This window comes from Bombus fervidus, chromosome 15 (assembly GCF_041682495.2).
Source record: "Bombus fervidus isolate BK054 chromosome 15, iyBomFerv1, whole genome shotgun sequence".
NCBI lineage: Eukaryota > Metazoa > Arthropoda > Insecta > Hymenoptera > Apidae > Bombus > Bombus fervidus.
Window position 1 is genome coordinate 8,084,042 of NC_091531.1, and position 20,208 is coordinate 8,104,249.

Below are 20,208 nucleotides of genomic sequence, written 5' to 3' on the forward strand. Positions count from 1 at the left end.
AAATGGAATCGTAGTTATGGACGAGTTGGAAGTTTCGTTTAATGAAGTTTATTCAACGATACTTTTACTGTAATTCGAAAAAATATAACAAATAAAATAATGGATTACAGAAACGAAAATATTGGGTTGTCATTAGGTGGTAATAACAAAATCCGCGATCACTTAGTTGCCAACCCAATATACAATTCAAAAGCAACTCGTCGAATTATTCTATTATCATATTTCTCGCGAGCCATTTTAAACGTTAAACAAGAAATTGGGAAATTTCAAGCTCCACAGAAATTTCCAAAGTAATTCAATAACAATTACCAAAGAATTTAAGGAACGAAGGTCTGTAGATACGATACATAACCTAAACGGCGATTAAATCATATTGCTAGGCAGATGTTGCTGATAAGCACATCAAACATAGACCGCCTTATCTTTGATGTGCTGTTACTGCTAAAATTCTGCATCAAACTAGCAGGAAATTCCACGTTGGCAAATTGGCCGTAGAATGCAGCGGTTATACGCCGATTCCTTCATCCGACAGACGACACGATATTATGGCTATGCCACAAGAATCCTCGAGAGTACAATTTAATAAAAACCACTGTAATAGGACAATTTCTTCCACGGGAAGAAAATCACGGCAATTTTCTTACTTCTTTTCCCTTCTCTATTGCGTCTTATTATATTATTCCGACCGCAGTGTGAGTTTCAGTCTTCTGGGTAATTTCAAATTCGAGTAACACTGTCGTCGTCGTGAGTTTCTTAACACTTAGCCAACCGAACGGGAAGATCTCCCCTCTATGAAAAACATCGCTGCGTGACCGAACGCGGAGATCCTCCTTTTTTGACTTCAGCAACGCATTTTCTTTTTTGTTGTTGTTATTATTAGTAATTGTTTACCTGGGATTGTTGCCAATAATTGCGCCACTTTTTCTGCTTTTATAAAGTATACTGTAAAAAAAAATATTAAAAATGCATTATGAATTTTTAATTTCACCTTCAAGTCGTGTTACTTATCTTTAGTAATCTTTGATGTTTTTAATTTTATTTATAATTTTTTATACTTTTAATTTGATGTTTTATATAAACAATATGTGAAATCGACGAAATCAAATCATATGTAAATTAAACAACGCTACATGTAAACACAACTTAGTCAGATTCGTTTCGTCGACAGTAAAAGAAGAAATGTTTTACTTTGTTGCAGTTGAGGTTATATTTCTTATATGGGGAATCAGGCTGTGCATCGTAGTGAGAAAAACACCGTCAGAGTTCAACGAGAGTCGATTCATCTCGATGGCAATTTACAACGAATTTCTACTGTCAGTCTTCCTAAACGTATCTATGTAAGTACATTGATAATAATACATAACACACGTTACAGATTACCGCCGTTTCACGTTTATTAACGTGAACGTCTGAAAACACTAATTTCCTCGAAGCTAAATAAACATACCTTTTTACTCGCTTTAAACTTCATAAATCCCCGTGAAAAATATTGCACGTTCAGGGTGTTTAAAAAACAAGAAGGAAAAAGAAATAAAATAGATTTTAACGATGCTCCCCTTTTGATGATATTATGAGAGAGGAAATCCTTTGTTTAAAAATTCTGGTACAGCGTATTCCACCAATTTATCTGAAAAGTCAACAGAATAAATTCAAAAGCTCGTGCTGTACTGTAGTTGAAAGCGACAGGTTAAAAGTGTACTCAGAGATCCGTGGTTAACGTTAAGTCTAACAAACGGCTACAGGATTCTTTGCTGTGCTGAAAAAACCGTGCGATTGTGCGAGGCGAAACGGTGTCATTATGAGCAACTCAGGCCACGAGAGTTATTTGCCTCCGTATATCCCCTTTGCACCTAACCTCATAACAAGAACGCCAAAATGTTACTATACAGAAACGAAATCCTAGTAATTTTGGGTATTATTTGAATAACATGCCTGACAAATTGTTAATTTTCACTAGTTGTTCTTTAATGATACAACAATATTAATATTATTTATTTTACAATCGTTAAATAGTTAATTATATTATACCATTGTTTTACGTTTATTTGTATGTAGCATTAAAATAAACTAAAAGAAACTTATATACTCGCAAACGTTCATAATTAACAAGAGAATAATGTTTACCGAAATATATGCGAAACAAGATATTTTGGTTGAAATTTCCGAGAAAGATAATAAACACGAGAATCTCAAAGTGGCGATCGTTTCGAATGAAACACCAAAATAAATTTCTTAAATATGAAATACAGTGCAGGTATGTAAATACACCATGGAGTACCGTTACGTTTTCCAATTAATTTTTACACGTATATTTTCCACATTTTCGCGAAATTTTAACGCAGTCGTGCCTTTATATTTACATATATCCGAACCCGCCACGCGTAATCCGAGTAATTTTCCATCAAACGGGTTGGTGGCTGGCGGTATGAATGGATAGGCAGAAGCACGCCATCGCGCAACATTGAATTTAATACGCCGAACGAATCCGTGAAACCCTGCAAATATTGGGCCGTCCGCGAATCGTTAATTTTAATAATGCATTTCACTGATACTCGGTCGTGTTCAACACGAACTAGAGCAGAACACCGGAAACTATTATGCTTCGTGCAACTGCACGTGTTCTGCATTAATAATGTTACCGGAGAAGCTTCTCACGGGTGTTCTTCTTAAAATCGTATCGAATCAATCAGAATATTTCGCTTATCATAATGTCTTCTTCAATTTTCAACCGCTATTGGTTTTTCTCCGTCTTACGATATATTCAGTAATTTTTATCAGTAAATGGTGGCATTACTTATCTAGTAACTTTTCGTACCGAAAGAATCGCCATTTTCCTTTTCCTGTGCTCTCTACTTCTGTTTAGCTGAGAATTAAGCAAATCTACATACACATTGCGAATCTCGTCTTATTTTAAGGAATAGAATTTCCCTAAGCCCGTTTTCACCGCGAATCACAGACCATCTTATATATATTATTATATCAACGATAGTGATAGAGCGATCAGAATCTAAAAGTAACTTCTGCTAAAGATCTAAGCTCTATTTATTAATCTACTAATTCTATCGTCATCTGCTTGTCGCTTAGGTCCCTGATTCTATTGAAAACATGATTAAGACGATCAATTAAGGTTGGCCTCAGATTTCTGATTAATCTACACTGGCATCTACACGCATACAGTATAGATCAGTTTCCTTATTTGGTTAGGTGCATAAATATAGAATATTAACAAGGGAATTCTACCTAAGGGAGGTGATACCTTCAGTCAATTAATCATACTACCCTTCCTGTCCTCTCTACATACATGTATACTCTAATTTTACTCTCAATTCATTAGCCTAAATTGAGGTTAGATTATGAGGTTAAACTATAGAATTCTAATCTGTGAGATCAAAGAGAAATTCAAGTTGGTACACTCTGAAAATGGCCACTTTAATATCTGCTCCATGGTGGCGCCATCTGAGAAGGTAATGACTATTAATATTTAGAAAGCAATTTTTAGAGAGGTCTAGGCTGGTTTATTGCTTTTCAACGAGTTGCTTACCGCAATATACGGAAGCTGGCTGCAACTCTTATTGTTATCTGACAGTTTACCGACCGCCATACGGGTTTTCTCTGGCGAAGAACCGGAGTTTACCTTTCTCCTTCCAAAAGTGTGCGCGATGTACCAATTTCTCCAACTACTTGCGGTTCGTTAAACTACACTTTCTACTCGCGGTTATATTACTTTGGCGAAGCTTTGCTCCGAGTTTACAGCTTCGCGTGTCTTGCCATAATTATGCGCATAATTAAGAACTAAACGAAAACACCTCAAATGGTAGAGAAGCGTCTATACTTCGTCGCCATTTTCACAGGGAAAACGCTTTCAAGCAAGGGACAAAAGCTATTTTACAAAGCCAGAATAGTTAAGATAAGTCAAATAAGACAAACTAAATTAAGGTTAGGTCTCTAATGAGATTTTTTTATACGTCTGCTTGTTCGTTAAAAAAGCTTGGAATATAACGGCGAAATGGAATTGAGATTTTTAGATTTGTTCAGATTACTGTGCCTGTTTGTGGAAAATTCGATATGTTTAATGTATCGGAGAATGCGGAATTTTTCGATTATTCAGTGGTTCCTATAGTCGCTTGGATATTTCTGCTATTCGCAGAATTATTTATGGTACAATTTATGGTACTAGATCTATTTAGAAAGTTGGCATTATTGGTATGCAAAAATTTCTAGATAAACGAAGGTACTGGATTCGTTAAAAAGAAATTAAGATTGTTTAGATTACGAAAAGTCATTAGAAGATTAAGAACTTTTAAGATCAATCTCCAATAAATGCAATTGAATTAACTGCGATACAACTGCAGTCCTACGAACATCTAAATATAACGTAAATCAAGATTGAATAGGATTTTATAACCAGACAAGAAAAAGTCACTAGCACTTAACAAAAAGGCACGATGGTTCTTTTAAAGGGCACAATCTTTCTGGTTGCAGGTTGTTCCTGCAGTCGCCAGCCAATCCGGATTTACTCTACGTAATATTTTTCTGTCACACCCAGTTAACGGTGACGCTGCTGCTGTGCTTGATATTCGGCAGCAAGGTAAGACTAAATCGATTCTTGTATTTTCAACGCGTTCATGCGGTCCGCGCGCCTGACAAATGGCGCCGGCTGGATCGCGAATTCTAAAGGCTGCGGCCAACCCATTGAAATTTATTTATCTCACGGCGTGCATATTGATCATTTGAAAGCAACGGCTGGCGCCCGTGGAACTTGTAAAATAGTTGTGTACGAACAGCCGTGGTCTAATTTATTTCCGGCCGTGTGGTCGGGATGAAAAATCGCGCCCCCTTTTGGCCCACCCCTTTTCCCGCGCTTAAATTGAAAGTTGTTCGACGTTGGAACTTGAATATAAAACACCTCATTTCTTTCCAATTCGGTAACTCTGCCAAAGGAATCCTACCAAATTCTTCGTGTACCAAAATAATAATCTTAAATTATATATATATGTATGTATAATAATTTAAAAAAATTTTTTACTTCGTTTCTATCATGAGGGAGTGGATAGGGGATTTCTTAGTAATGTTTAGTGACAATTGGAATTATAAAATAAATTTTGAAAGTTGGTATTACTAGCCAATGAATTTGAAAAAGATTTTGTATTACTATGATGAATATTACCAATGACATGATAGGATGAAAATGGGGAATATTCATTTTATTTTGTTGGTAACAATTGAAATTCTAGAACTGCAAAGTTACAGAAGGTTGCAAGTAAATATATGTACATATGAAACGAAGTTTAAGAGGTTATGTATAAGTAAAAAGTATGCATATGAAACAAAGCGTGGTATAACCAGTTACAAACAGGAAATATCCACTCTCCGGTGGAATAAAGCAATGAACGTCACCATTCTTTCTGCTTCCACTATTTCTTATTCGGTTAGAATAATAAAGCTTCGTGCACAACGTACGAGCAGGAAACTAAATGTTCGAATTAGTATGAACAAAAATAACTGGATATACGTCGTTTTGAAAAAAAAAAAAAAAAAGAAATCGTTTCAGAACCTGGCCAGTGTTACACATTGAAAAGAAAGAAATTAAAATAATGTAAAATCATTTGTTTCTGTCCTAATTAAGAAAATGTTTTACTGGTTCATTAAAATACTAAAATCTGATTTCCTAACTAGAATACTTTAATGCCATTCCTTGTTTTTACATGATAGATTATACGATAGAGTTAAGTATCCCAGAGAAAAATTTCACATCCATGGTACTTCTTGCTCGTTAGAGGTTATGTACCCCGTTCATTTCTTATTAATCGTGTCAGCGGAACTAATTAGCCGAGTAACGAACGGCAGTATTCCTCGTACCGGGTACGACAATTGTAAACCTGAGGAAATACCTTAACACAGGATAAAAGCACGGTTTCTCATCGTTCCCTTTCTTCGCTTTTAACCTAATATTCTTGGCCGCCATTGATTCAACGGATGAATGCGTTAGAGACAAGACTATGGAGTTATGCAACATCGAGAGTACGTCCAGGCAAATTCAATATTCATGTCGTTTAGCGACATTGCCGTCCATAGTGTAGTCCTTCGGTGTTCGTACAACGTACCTGTCTCTACTTCCATTACAGTGAGCGCCATTTTATTTAAACAGCCAGCAGTAGATAAATAAAAATGAACGTTTTATTCAAGAGTGTTTTTACATCTTGATTTACCATTCTTTGTTAATTTAAGTGCAGATTCCGAAAGACAACTGTTCCGGTATTATTTCGACTAATATTAATTCGACTTAACTTCGCTACATTATTACTGTTGCTGAAGGAACTTCAGTGGCATAGATTAGAAACGTTGTATTAAACGGAAATCCACTAGAAACTAGTTAAAGAGAGAAATAACACTCGGTTTCGTTATCTTACTGCTTTTAATGAATGTCTCTAGAATGTCACCAGATAATTCAAAGTAAATTACTAGATTACATTCACATTTTACTCTGTGATATTCTTTCAGCTGTGAAAGAGATTCGAGAAAGGAAATTATACTAATAGAAAACAGATTAGAAATTGTGTTAATTTGAACGTTGATCGAAGCTAACCTCGCTAAGATTGTTAAGAATAAATAGGAAATTTGTCGAAGAAACTGAGTCCAAAGTCTGACGGATATAGGAATTTATCGGACAAACTATTGTAAAGTAAATTAAGTCGAGTGAAATTGTGTTATTTGTTTGTAAACGTATATTAAAGCTTTGCTTTTTTCAGTAAAGCTATACCAAATTCTAACATATTATTTCCCCCATAAAGAGACTCGTTTTCCCATAAAGATACGTGTTCCCCTATAGAGAGGTCGCATTAGACTCGTCATCCATCCAAGATCGCGCCACTATAGACGAAAATGTCACTATCCGGGTGGATGAAAATTTCTCAAAAAAGAAAAAGAAGGTGGAGGCGTTGAAACATTGAAACTTGCCTGTTTTAATGTAGGTCTACGTGGTGTTCCGTAGCGGAGGCAAGGAAGACTCAAAACACTCGGGGGCCACAGGTAAATTTCTGGGGAAAAGCAGTCGCCCGACGGGCACTAGCAACCAGACAAACTCCATATCCCTTCAGCATGGAAACTTCACAGACGAAAGCGACGGGGCGACGGTAAGAGCACTTTGATCTATCCAATCCCACAACTTTCGTCCCTGGTTCTAGACCCTTTTATGAGGATCAGAAATGCCCAGATTTCGCTCCGAATCATATGGATAATACATTGCTCTAGGTAGAAACAATATAATAGCCTTTTAAACTTTTTAATGTCGTGTACAAATTTTCCAAGTTTTGAAGTTACATCAAAAAATGTAAGTTGAGATATTTTTGAGGTTATGAAGACCTCGAACTTTGTTCTAGACTGTATGATGTTATACATATGGGATGTTATATATTTAAATTTATATCATGTAAAATATAATAGAGAGAGAGAGAGAGAAGTAAACAATTAATAGAAAGTATAACAATAAAATGGGGCATCTATTTTAAAAACTTCAGCTAAAAAAGACAAGATGATTGGTTATTGCATAATATTTAAAGCAATTGATCAACAGCTGAGACAGAATATTCTTTGCCGAAAAATTTTCACTCTCTTACACATGTCACGTGTCAAGTCGATTGAGCGTGAAATATGAGACTGTGAAATAGAAGAGGGAGACACGTGTGCTGCCCCACAATTTCGACGGATTGTGCATCGAGAGGAGCACCAGGGTCTGATTTAAATTCCCACGGCGACTCGAACCAGCGACGAAATATGTCTTTAATGGCACGTTCGCGTGATTCTGTGCATGTATGTATCCTTAGATATCAGCTGCTCTTTTCTTTCCTCTAGTTCGTTCCACGTTACATAAATTCTCGCCGGAGTTTCGTGACTGGGTAACGGTAATTTTATCGGAATACTACAGGGCAATGCAAAAGTGTGGCTTATAATTTATTCAAAAATAAATCGACTAAATAAATAGTTGTTTTCTAAAAGTTACTAGCCAATCGTCAAAAATGTCTAGATAGAAAAATTTTGTGACGACTCTTTCGATACGATTATAACATATTGAAATTTAGTATGGTACAATTACAATTACATAATTACAATATAATTATAATATCTGGGACATATAATATGAAAATTATGATGGATTGTTTTCGGTGTGTTGGCAACACTGCACCGTGGCTGACACAGCCTGAGTCAATACGAAGCGATTATTAATCAATTAATCAAAATTCCATATTGAAACGCGTCAGCCTTTTACATCGCTCGTTGATAACGAATATTTTCATAATTATAATATTCAACAGATCGTCCATAATCGAGATGAACGTACAATGTACAATTTGTTTGTCATTTACAATTCCGTGAGCTGTTAATTTTGTCCATAATCGAGTGAAATCACGTGGCCTCTAAATCCACCAAGCCACGCCATTAACGTCAACCATTCCCGCCTACTGATCGAAGCACAGGATTTCGTAAAAGTGCTGATTCTAACCGAAAAGAGGGACAGGTAGAGGGAAAAAATGGCTACGTGACCTAACCTAACCTAAAAGAACTCGAAACTCGAACAAAACGTCGCGAAGGCATCAGATGCTGGAGTAACGAGAAAACTTGCTGACAAATGTGTCCTGTTGAAAGGGACGATAAATCTAAGGAACTGTAGACTGCCACGAATATAGAAAAAGTGGTCCATTTAAATGAAGAAAGTATTTCTGCTTGAATTACACTGACCACGTAACCTAACTACATTCGTCAATTTATGCAAAAATAAGAAAAAAATGGGAAAATTTTACGAATGAAATATTGGTTATGTTTCAGTGGCAGTTTTATTTTTCAGCTTTGGAAAAATCTGGGATTGTTTCGAGAGTTGTTGTTGATGTTTTATTATTAAGCATAGGCAAACTGGATTAACAATAAATTTTCTTTTGAAATTTTATAATCTTCTCTGAATAATGTGGAGTTCCTCGAAGTACAAAATGGCGTCCAACAAAAAACATCTCCCTTCCACCGCCAACTTTCTAAAGAGTAGTCAACGGAAGTTGACGTCTAATTTCTCATGAATTCTCAACGATGATATCAACGGATAAGACAAAATGGCCCGCACTGAATTCAGTCCTTTAATAAGCTTATAGAGTATTAGGTGGGTTTACCAGTATAACTTTCATAGTCTCCTTAACCATCTCTTGGAAACTTAATTAGACGGATCTGCTTGTTAAGCGGATTTCCTTTAAGATTGCCCTTTACGGGACTCATGAAATCAAACGGTTGTTTTTAATGGTGATCGCTATCAAGGACTTGGATGAGTTTCCTATGAATCATGACAATCTTGTAGGACAAAGCGAAATTGGGATTAGGAAAAGATCTGGTGAGCACGTGTATCGTGGTCCTGACTCGAAAGATAGAATAGTATTCACAGTTGAAGCCAAACATTTAAGCGAAAGAAAGTTAGGTTAAGATTCCATTATGTTAGAAAATGTTGTCTTCGAGAGGCCTTACTTCGAGAGGTCGAAGTAAAGAATATCTCACTTATAGAATCTTTACATAACCCATGTATCATTTATACAGAGTTTTCATTGAACCCGTCAAAACGTACATAACCTATATATAACCTATATTACCCATAAGTATATATACATAACCTATATTTGGTTTAGTCAACTTTTGCATATAAATTGCACATGGAAATATTTTTGCATTATTACTTTTGGATACATAATAAATAAAACATAACCATATATATCCACATATGTATATTCTATATTTGTCCAAATTTAAATCCATGTTATCTCCTCATATAGTTTATAGAAACTTGGACATCATTTATACCTGGCCTGTATACGTATAGTCCTCATAGAACCCATAGAAAGCCACGCATCACCTATAAGTGACCCGTGCAAAATTGGAAAAGAATTCGTATATATATCGAACATAACCTATATAACAGTACCCAAGGCGTGTCGAGTTCGTAGTTTTACAGTTAAAGAGAACGTTACTATGGAAGCGAGATCAGCCAAATGGAAATCACGACTCGCTGATTTCAGAGAATCTCTGACCCAAACCCGGTTATGTTGACCCAGACAGAAGGGATCGCGCGAAAAGACCGTTCGCAATGACAAATGTCATTCTTGGGAACTTTTTCCAAGATTGCTAGGCCTTTGGCAAAAAGCCGAGAAAATTACGTCGACCTGAAAGATACGGTCGGTAAAACGCGGCTGCTTTGACATTTGACTGCTGATTATAACCTGTCGTTTGACGCGATCGTTGAACACTCGTTTCGCTTCTTTTATCACAGGTTTGTTTCGTATTTCTTGTTACGTTCACAACGCTGTATAAAGAAACTAAAAAAAAAAAAAAATGTAGATTAATTTTGTGAGTATAAAAAAGGTTCTCTTTTATTCTTCCTTGCTAGAAAAGGTCCCTAGTTCTTTTTGTCTATCAGAAGGTTCTCAATCTAAGGATTTATAGATCTTCATCTTCACAGAAACGTCTGTTCCTTATTTCTACTAAAATGTTGGTAATTCTGTATTTGTAAAAAATTCCTAGTTGCTTAATCTGGCAAGAACGATTTTAGTTCTTTATCCCTAGAAGGAAGTTTCTGCATCTTCATTCTTAAAAAATACCTATAATTCCTCGTTAGGAAAAATACCTATTTATAATATTCTAGTTCTATGTTCTAGTTCTAGTTCTATGTATATTTCTACATCGAAGGACAGCTTAGCTAGATACAACATTGCTTAGAAAGTGTGGGGAGAATATATAGTTCGATTCACAAGGAGAATGTATACATTGCTAGCAAGCAGAAACGCAAAATGCATCGTGTAAACTTTACACCCTGTCTGTTTGCAACGGTAGAACGCTTTAGTGACTTCCTTTGGTCGAAGGGGTGCTGAGGTGAAAGCCTATTGAGCCTGCTACCACTTGATCCTCTATTAATTGCAGCTCCGCTTTCACAGGACCACTAATATGCCGTTATCGAACTCTAGAGCTCGAAGGGATACACTTCCCCTTTCAAACCTTAGTATACACGACACTAAGTCCCTGCTTTTAGCCAGCCTGCACGCTCATTACTGCCAATCTGATACAAGTCTGCCAACTTATGGTGTATAGATTAGGATAATAAATGTCAAAACTATTCTTTTCTAAACTTAAAACAATGTTAAAATTGAGAACCTTGAGAGAGGATATAAATACCCAAATACCGAAATTTTTAAATGTTAAAATAATGAAATATTTAAATACAAAAACATGAAGATTTCCAAATATTAAAATGTTGAAATATGTAAATGATAGATTTGTAAAAATATTTAATTTAAATACCTGTGATGAACTAATGTTTCATTTAAAATAATTAATATTTTCTGTGATTTCTTGCTGTTTCCTTGCCAGCAGCACAGCAATTTCTTCAGAAACCCTGGCAAGCTATTTCTTAATAAACTCTCCATTCAGAAGCTTGATTTCTATTCCCAAGCTCCGTTCCTTTCCTTTGACTTCTTTTAAATGATTTCTTAAGTCTTGAATAATCTTCAGTTCAACCCTCTATTAATTGGAGCACTTTTTTCATAGCCAGAAATAAGCAACACCATTAATGAAATACTTAAAAACTTGATTGTACAAAATAATACATGAAAATGTTTTCTAAAGATACATTGCCATTGCAGTTAACGAAAATTAATATTTATTTAAATCATAGTACACTAAAGTCATATTTATTTTCTGTAATGCACAATGAATGCTTTATCATGAATTTTTAATTTTTAATCATTAATTTTTATTATATTTTATGGAAATGAAGAAAAATATTTATGCCAATCAAAGTACTCTAAGGTATTAATATTTTTATCTTATCTTTTGATACACAACAAATATTTTAAATTGTAATCATTGATTATCAATTTCTATTATACTTTAAAGAAATGAAGGAACAATCTAAAGTTAAATAAACACTAAATCCCATTGCCAAGACCTTATAATTCCTAGAGAATTTATTTAAGTTGGTATACACATACCTTGTATACTGAAATACCATACATATATGCTCACCCATAAAGGTAAATACAGATTAATAGGCATAGAACTGTTGAGCTCTATTGTGCGAAAAGCCGATTAATAGGCCACCATGTCACGTTAATTACGATATCGACATTAGAGAATCCGATTTAGCTGGTGCAGCTAAACTCGGGAATAATGTCCCTATGGACACTCTAAAAGAGAAACAAACAGTCTCCATAAAGTTAGAAATGACGAACGACGAGGCCATTATAGGATGACAAAAACAGAATGTCTAGTATTTCATTTTAATACGCCTGTACATGACAAATAGAGGATTTTCCGGGACTATTCATTAAAAGATCAAATATCGATGATCCACAGCGTGTTTCCGAAATCGTAGTACAACTGGGAAAAGGTAGTTTTTCGTGTAAATGAAAGTTAAAAGTAAAATACAGTAAAATTTGTTTATGTCCTATATTCATATTTAACATCTAATATCCACTATCCTATATCCATCACGTATATTCCATAACTAATATTCTCAAACTATATGTTTCATCTTACTTTTAATATTTCACTTCTTCATTCCATATTCCACATTCCTTCTCTCATATTTTATATCCCACATCCAGTACCTTTAAGAAATACTTTTTATCTTTACTTTCGCAGCACACATATTCACTCTACATACCATATTTCATATTTCCATATCCTTCATCCTTTAACACGTTTTCTATGTGCCGTTTCCCATATTTCACGCCACGTATTTATTAAACCATGTCGTATATCCTTGCATGTATAATTATCCTTCTCTGCATTCCATATTTTGTACATTTCCTTGTCCACACCAAACTGCCATTTTCTCTAAACCCTATATTTTTTAAATTACATATACACTACAAAAATCTAGTTTCAAGCAAAACCTACACTTTTCCTACAAAATGTAAAATGGAGGCCACGAACAAAGCTTACTATCTCACAAAGTGAAATTTGTTTTCCTGCAAAATAGTCATTTTCCTACAAAGTACAATTCGTTTTTGCACGAGATCCACAAGGACCACGTCCCACGACGGAAATGCATTGTCAGAATTTCAGCTGTAGTCTAACATGATTGGGGAAACGAATTTCACTTTGTGGGATATGGAATTTCGTTCGTGAGAGGTGTCTATTAATTGTGGGTTTTGTGGGAATTTTGTGGGCAATGAATTGCGTTTTGTGGGATATCGATTTTCGGCTGCACGAACGCAAACTCTTTGTGGGTATTGTGGGAATCTTGTGGGCAACGAATTTCATTTTGTGGGATAGCGATTTCGTTTGTGGTAAATGTCGCTTTCTTGTAAAAAATTTGTAGGCCGTATTTTAGGTTTTGTGGGAAAATAATTTTATGGTATGCTGTGTAAAATTTCTCTTACATCTAAATGGAGAGAGTGAAATTATCGAACTGGGATGTGGAAAGCGGGGTGCCAGATACTGGATATGGGATGCGGAATGTAAGAAATGAAATGGTCACATAGAACAGGGAATATTGGATGTGAGATATTAGTATTGGATTGTGCATATTACATATGGGTATGCATATGAGAAATGCAATAAAGAATGAAGTAATGATATGGAGTAGGGAATGTTGGATATCAATATTGATTTACGTATATCAGATAAGAAATAAGGAATACAAGATTTAGGAAATGAAATAAGGAATGTAAAGAATGGAACGGTGGTATGGGATATGTAAATGATAGGTGTGAAATGTTAATATTGGATTGTGTGTTACATGTGAGGTGGAGAATAAGAGCTTTGGGAGATGAAAGAAGGAATATGAAATGTAGAGATGTGGGGATGAAAATATTATCTATAATTCACAGGATGTGAGACACGGGATAAGAAGTCTTTCTTCCTGTTAAATGTTTCAGGAGGAATTCCGTCGGTTCATAATTCAGTTAGAAGTTCTAAAGGAAAAAAACGTCCTACTTGGTAATCACCACTTGGTGAATAAACTCGCAGCCATGCAGGAAGCTGCGAATCGCGTTGAAACACAGGTGTCGACCATCCAGGTCATCTCCTGCGGCATGAGACTGAACGATCTTAACGGATCTACGACAATCGCCGAAACGGATGTCGGAGGGTCCTTTAAAAGTGATGTCGATCAGAAAGGTAAGAAAACTTTGTTGCTACTAATTGCTACTAATCATCCACTAACATCTGTTACATTACACCATGAGAATTACACTAAGAATTTCCATCTGACATATCCATATACCAATTATAAGTTAATTCCCGAACGAATCAATGAACCTAACCTAACAAAACTGTGCCGCGTATCAACCATTAACATTTCTTACATTATACTATAAGAGAAGGTGATTTTCATTTCCATTCGACATTTCTATTGTCAATTACCAATTCATTTCCAAACCCCCTTAACCAATCTAACCTCAATGTCGACAAACTATCCACTACACACCGTCAAAAGTCCTCACGTTCTTTATTCACAAAGAAGAATCTGCACATGCATCTCAATCTCATACAAAAGCAACAAATAAACCACGTGACACATGAGCAAACGAACGTGTGCCCAGGTGGAGAGGTTAGGGAGGAAAAGAAGGCCTGTCAGGCCTGCGTGGAGAAGAATGGGATTAGAAGCAAGGACCAGGGTTCTTCCAAGGAGGCTGAAGTCCTAGCTTCTCTGGAGACGAAGAAATCAACGACAACCAACGATGTGGCGGTCTCTACTTCCGGTAAACCGGCTACAGAGGACATTGGAACGGAAACGAAGCACGAGGACAAAGAAAGTGAGGTTAGGGAGCGCGACAAGAGTAAGAGCAAATCCGGCCACGCGAGGACGCACGCTATAGTCATCAATCTGGACGATAAAAGCAGATTCTCTGAAGAAGTCACCGTGTAAAAATACAAATAAATTTGGCTCTGTGAAAACTGAATTAAAGTTTCGAATCAAAGTCTTCTAGTTATTCTAGAATTCACTGTGAAAGGTGAAACTAACTAATCGAGTGACTAGAGACACATGTTCGAGGAAGTGCAAAGCTAGGGAATTTAGTGCTGATTCTTTTTGTTATGACGTAATGGTGACATTTCTTTTATTGATGTTCGATTTCAATTTTCGTGTTTTTTGTCTGTAATTAATTGTAGATCGAAAGTCAAACGAATGATCTGATTAAGTAATCAGTGTGGTGTCGGCATGAGAAAAATTCCCTAGAATCAGTTCTCGTTTTTTAATTTGAGCTGGAATTCTTAAATAAATTTTAGTTCTTCGAGATTTAATTATTTCGGTATTATTAAAAATAGTCAGTGATGTTTCTAGGTTAATTCAATATATTCGTTTTCTCTGCTCTTCTTGAATTCGTCTAGATAACCGTGATAGGTTTTACTTTTTCCTCTTTTCTTTTTCTCCCTCGATGCTTTAACCGTTTTGTCGAGAAACTTCGAGGATAACTTTCTTACAGCGGTTCTGTTTGTAAGATCCAACCAAAGACATGCTAATCGGCCCTGGATTCCCCCGTTTGCCTTTATTAAATTTGTTTCTAACAGCGCAGTCTGCAAATGTTTCTTGAAAACTTCTCGCCCCCTTTCCTTTCTTCCCCTTAATTTTTTAATTAGACGCGCAAGATAAGGAAATTTCAACTGCAAACGGACCCTTCTCTTCTGTAGCCCCTTTCTACAGTAATTGACAGCACAATTGACACTAAATTTCAGTTCAAATCTGTTAAACTTATTTTCATCTTATTTATTCATTTATATTCATTTATTTTCGTTAAATTCTCAAAGTTTATTTATATTTTTCTGAATTTCACTAAACCAGCAAATTTCACTTTCAATTAGTGGTGGATCTATTTTTCAGTTAAATCAATTTTCATGAAATTTATCTAAAATTTCAAAAATGTTAAAATTTCCATTTCGAGCATAAACACTGCCTGCTTTTTCAGATAAAATAAACAGTAACTTTCGGTTGGAATTTTATCTGTTTAACATAAGAAATTAGATTAAATGTAGTTTCCTTATTCCGAGTAAATGATCTTCGCTTTAAATTTCGCTAATTTGATTAAAGAAAAGTTTCTCGTATAGTTGTTTTTCAGCGCGGCGATTTTGTACGATTAAATAAAGGTTTAACAAACCTTGCTGTGTAAATATAAGTTAACGAACAGCGCTAGGCACGAAACATTTTTTCGCGGATGTTCTCATCGTTCTAGTGGTATAAGGAAACTTGTGATATCACGGTGACGAGTCTTATAAATCGAAAAGAAACAGAGAACTATATACGAAACTTTAATTAGTAAATCGAACTAGTTTAAACAAGTGGATAAACAAACCAAAAAAAAAAAAAAAAATGATAAAATCTCGGTTTTATCAAGAACTTGGAAGCTCTCAACGAGGGAAGAAAGAAGAAAATGGTTAAAGGAACGACAAAATTGTTTTAGGGGAATTCCCTAGATACGACTTTACTTTCCCGCCATTTGCAACGCGAAGCGCGGGAAACGTTCAGTTTTTAAAAGCTTGAAATCATAAATAGTGCTTCTTAGACGTTTACTGTACGAAAGTTCTCGGTTATATCGGAGATTCTCGATGGAGAAACAATGGAACGAAGTTTTTACAAAGTTTGGAAAAGACCTGAAAGGCATAAGTACGAAGAAACTTGCGTGATTTCTGGTGAATGCACCTTCTTCTTCAAACAGCCATTGATAATCCAATACCGAATAGAAAAAGTTTCATTTCTAAGATTTGGGATACTCCAATCGAAGATTATTTGAGCTTTTTGAATGTCTCTCGTTTGAAATTGTTTTATTCTTATTTATGCAAATTTTGTTATCCATTATTGTTATTATTTATTACGAACTTTTTGTTAGAAATTATTTATTATTGTTATTATTTATATTATAAGAAATTGTTTAATTATAAAAAAATTATTCTTTCACTACTTTTATTTCTTATTTTTATTTAGCCAGATTTCACTCTATTATTTTTATTTTACAATAATATAAAATATCGGAATATAAAAGATCAGGAATCGCAAAGAAACTTAACCTTATCAAATAATTCTTTCTTATTCACCGGAAGGCATTTTTCCCGCGAAGCAAATATTCAAAATTTTTGGTGAAATTCATTCTGAGCGAATGCACACGCAGTTCTATCTAGGAACACGTTCGTCAAAATTGATCGATCGAACCTCGCGAGCCAGCTTACTGTAAATATCGTCGTAGCCGCTTATCTCAAGTCTTCTGCCATAATATTAAGTCGATTTGTAAATAAAATTACTAAGAAACAAAGGGAATTAATTAAGAAAAGTACACGAAACCGTTCCAAGCGTACGAACGATGCATTACGATACCGATTAAAAGTTTGGAAGCATGAGGGTCTTCTTACAATTTTTAATTTTATTGTTATTATATAAATTACACGAAACGACGAAGAAAACTGCAAAACTAAAGTTTCAAGAATTAAAAATTTACTCGACTAATTTAAGTGAAATAGGTCAGAAATTTTTTTTCAAATTATTTCTATATTCAGAAATATAAAAGCTTTTATTTATAAAATAAATGTTTCATAATATAATTAACATAACCTCTTTCGTTTTCAATATACCAAGATTAGCGAAAATCAAGCTAAAATTCTCCACAGTTGCCTGAGATAAACCTAACCTATAAAGTAACCTAACCTATTCACGTAAAGAATCGTACTGCTTCCAAACTTAACGTCGGGTCAACACTCTAGATCAAGGTCGAAGCTGTTGAAGCTAAAAAAAACCGAAGAACGAACCGTCGTTCTATTTCTCGTTCTCTTCTTCTCATATCAGCCTGAACAATTTGTAAATACGTTTGTAAATATACGCGCCAAAACGAGTTTGCCATTAGATTAAAAAGACGATCAGTTCCATTGTTAGGAGGTCGCACGTTTTAACTGGTCACCAACGTCGTTAGCTAGTAATCACGTGATGATGGACATTTTTCGTCGCGTGACGTTCCCTATGGGCGGCCTGAACCTCGAATCAGAGATGGTGAGACAGGAGCAGATTTATTGATCCGAGTTCAACGGTTCATGAAAATCGTTTGTTTTCCAACTTCCATCCTTTTGAAGAAAACGAAGGCTTCAGAATTTGTCATCAGTCTAAGGAACTTTTTTCCTGTGTCTTCTTTTGCTGCGTTTCGTTATCAGTAAAAATTGAATTTGCCGCCATACAGTTATACTTGGCACATGAGAGTTTTAAAGGCTTGATTTTTGTATATACTAGATATAAGTACATATATTGTTTTTGTTTTTTAATCGCCTATATTTGTTTATTTATTTATTTATTTATTTATTTATTTTCTTCTTGGTGTCTTTCGAGTAAATTGTTCTTCATAGATCTAGGGATTTTTTCCGATGAATTATCAGCAAAAGTAGAATTTGGTGTCATGTAGTTATATTTGACTCGTGAAAGTTTCCATCTTGCTTTATGTTATTAATTTTGTTGTTTAATCACCTATATTTATTTATTTATTTATTTATTTATTTATTTATTTATTTATTTATTTATTTATTTTCTTCTTGGTGTCTTTCGAGTAAATTGCTCATCATAGATGTAGGGATTTTTTCTATGAATTATCAGCAAAAGTAGAATTTGGTGTCATATAGTTATATTTGACTCGTGAAAGTTTCCATCTTGCTTTATGTTATTAATTTTGTTGTTTAATCACCTATATTTATTTATTTATTTATTTATTTATTTATTTATTTATTTATTTTCTTCTTGGTGTCTTTCGAGTAAATTGCTCATCATAGATCTAGGGATTTTTTCTATGAATTATCAGCAAAAGTAGAATTTGGTGTCATATAGTTATATTTGATCCGTGAAAGTTTTCATCTTGCTTTATGTTATTAATTTTGTTGTTTAATTGTCTGTATTTATTTATTTCTACAGATTGAAATATGGAAAGTGGAAATTCTACGTGGATTATAGATTATTGAATTATAAATTGTTAGACTGCGGATATTTGTGTACTAAAGACATATCAAAATATACGAGCACGATATTGAAAATATATTATAATGATGGAATCCTTCTTATCACTTTCATTTAAATTCCCTGCGTTGTTAAACGCACTTAACTGATTTACGTTAACGTAATTAACGATAAAATTCGTTTAAAATTCGACATACATTTATCAGACGATGTGACGATTTAAATATATTCCATTTAATATAATCTGCCTTCTCGATAACTTCAGCTTTTGATATTTCATTGATACATGATGAAATCGAGATTTCTCTTCAAAGCTACATTTCATATCGACATATATTAATTCTTTTCTCCAACTGTACTCATCATTAAATCTAAAATTAAAAATTGTTTTCTTAATGTTATCTCTAAAATATCAAATAAGCAATGATGTCTATAACCGTAGAAACAAAACATTAAACAAACATTAATCTATCGATCCACTAAAATTACCTAAATATTTTATCAAAAACATATTCATCAAAGAACGCTATCAAAATAAAAAAAAAAAGTATTAACTTCAACACAAAACGTCTAATTACTTGATAGCAAAACCAATCAAATTCTAGTAACACACGATCCCAATAGCTGGAAACGGTAATGCGGTTTATGAATTACACCTGACTTGATACCGTGTATTAATGAAACTCTGATCCGCTACAGGATAACAGTAATTTAATTGATTCACTATCTTCGTGCGCTATACATTAATTTGTTCTAGCCATATCGATTAGACGTCATTCTAATTCATTCGTCATTCAATCGTCATTCGTTCGAACAATAATTTATAATTTACAACTTAGTATAGTACCAGGATGATTTTAAAAAAGAAATCCGTATTTTTATGTTAATGATCAAATATGATATGAAGGGAAACACTCCTAATAAAATGGATCAAAACATGAATATTTTCAAAATCGTATTTTCCATCTATATATATTATCATGTTACATTTCATTTATATTTTATTCCTTTATATTATTTTTATAATTAAATATATTATAAATGCTATATTATTTTTATTTTTTCTATATATATTATATATTAAATTATTTCTTGAATTGGAGCAACAATTAACTCGTTGCAAGCTGTTACTCGGATTTGTAAATTCTCGCGATTAGTCGTCGCGGCAAGTAAACTACCTAGAGAACGATCTAGGGACTTTTGCGGGCCGCGCGTAGTCGTCCCACGCGAGAAGATGATTGATCGACGCCATGACAGTGGATTAT

At 34.4% G+C, this 20,208-nt stretch overlaps 1 protein-coding gene across 1 annotated transcript in view; it reads left to right on the forward strand.

Annotated features, from left to right (window-relative positions):
• Window positions 1–15,265, forward strand: part of LOC139995213 (metabotropic glycine receptor) — a 168,289-nt gene extending 153,024 nt beyond the window's left edge. The window contains exons 9-13 of the mRNA XM_072018449.1: window positions 1,199–1,337; window positions 4,483–4,588; window positions 6,972–7,133; window positions 13,905–14,145; window positions 14,571–15,265. Of these exons, the coding sequence (XP_071874550.1) occupies window positions 1,199–1,337; window positions 4,483–4,588; window positions 6,972–7,133; window positions 13,905–14,145; window positions 14,571–14,896 (974 nt within the window). The 3' untranslated portion in view covers window positions 14,897–15,265. The remainder of the gene's footprint in view (window positions 1–1,198; window positions 1,338–4,482; window positions 4,589–6,971; window positions 7,134–13,904; window positions 14,146–14,570) is intronic.
• The last annotated feature ends 4,943 nt before the right edge of the window (window positions 15,266–20,208 follow it).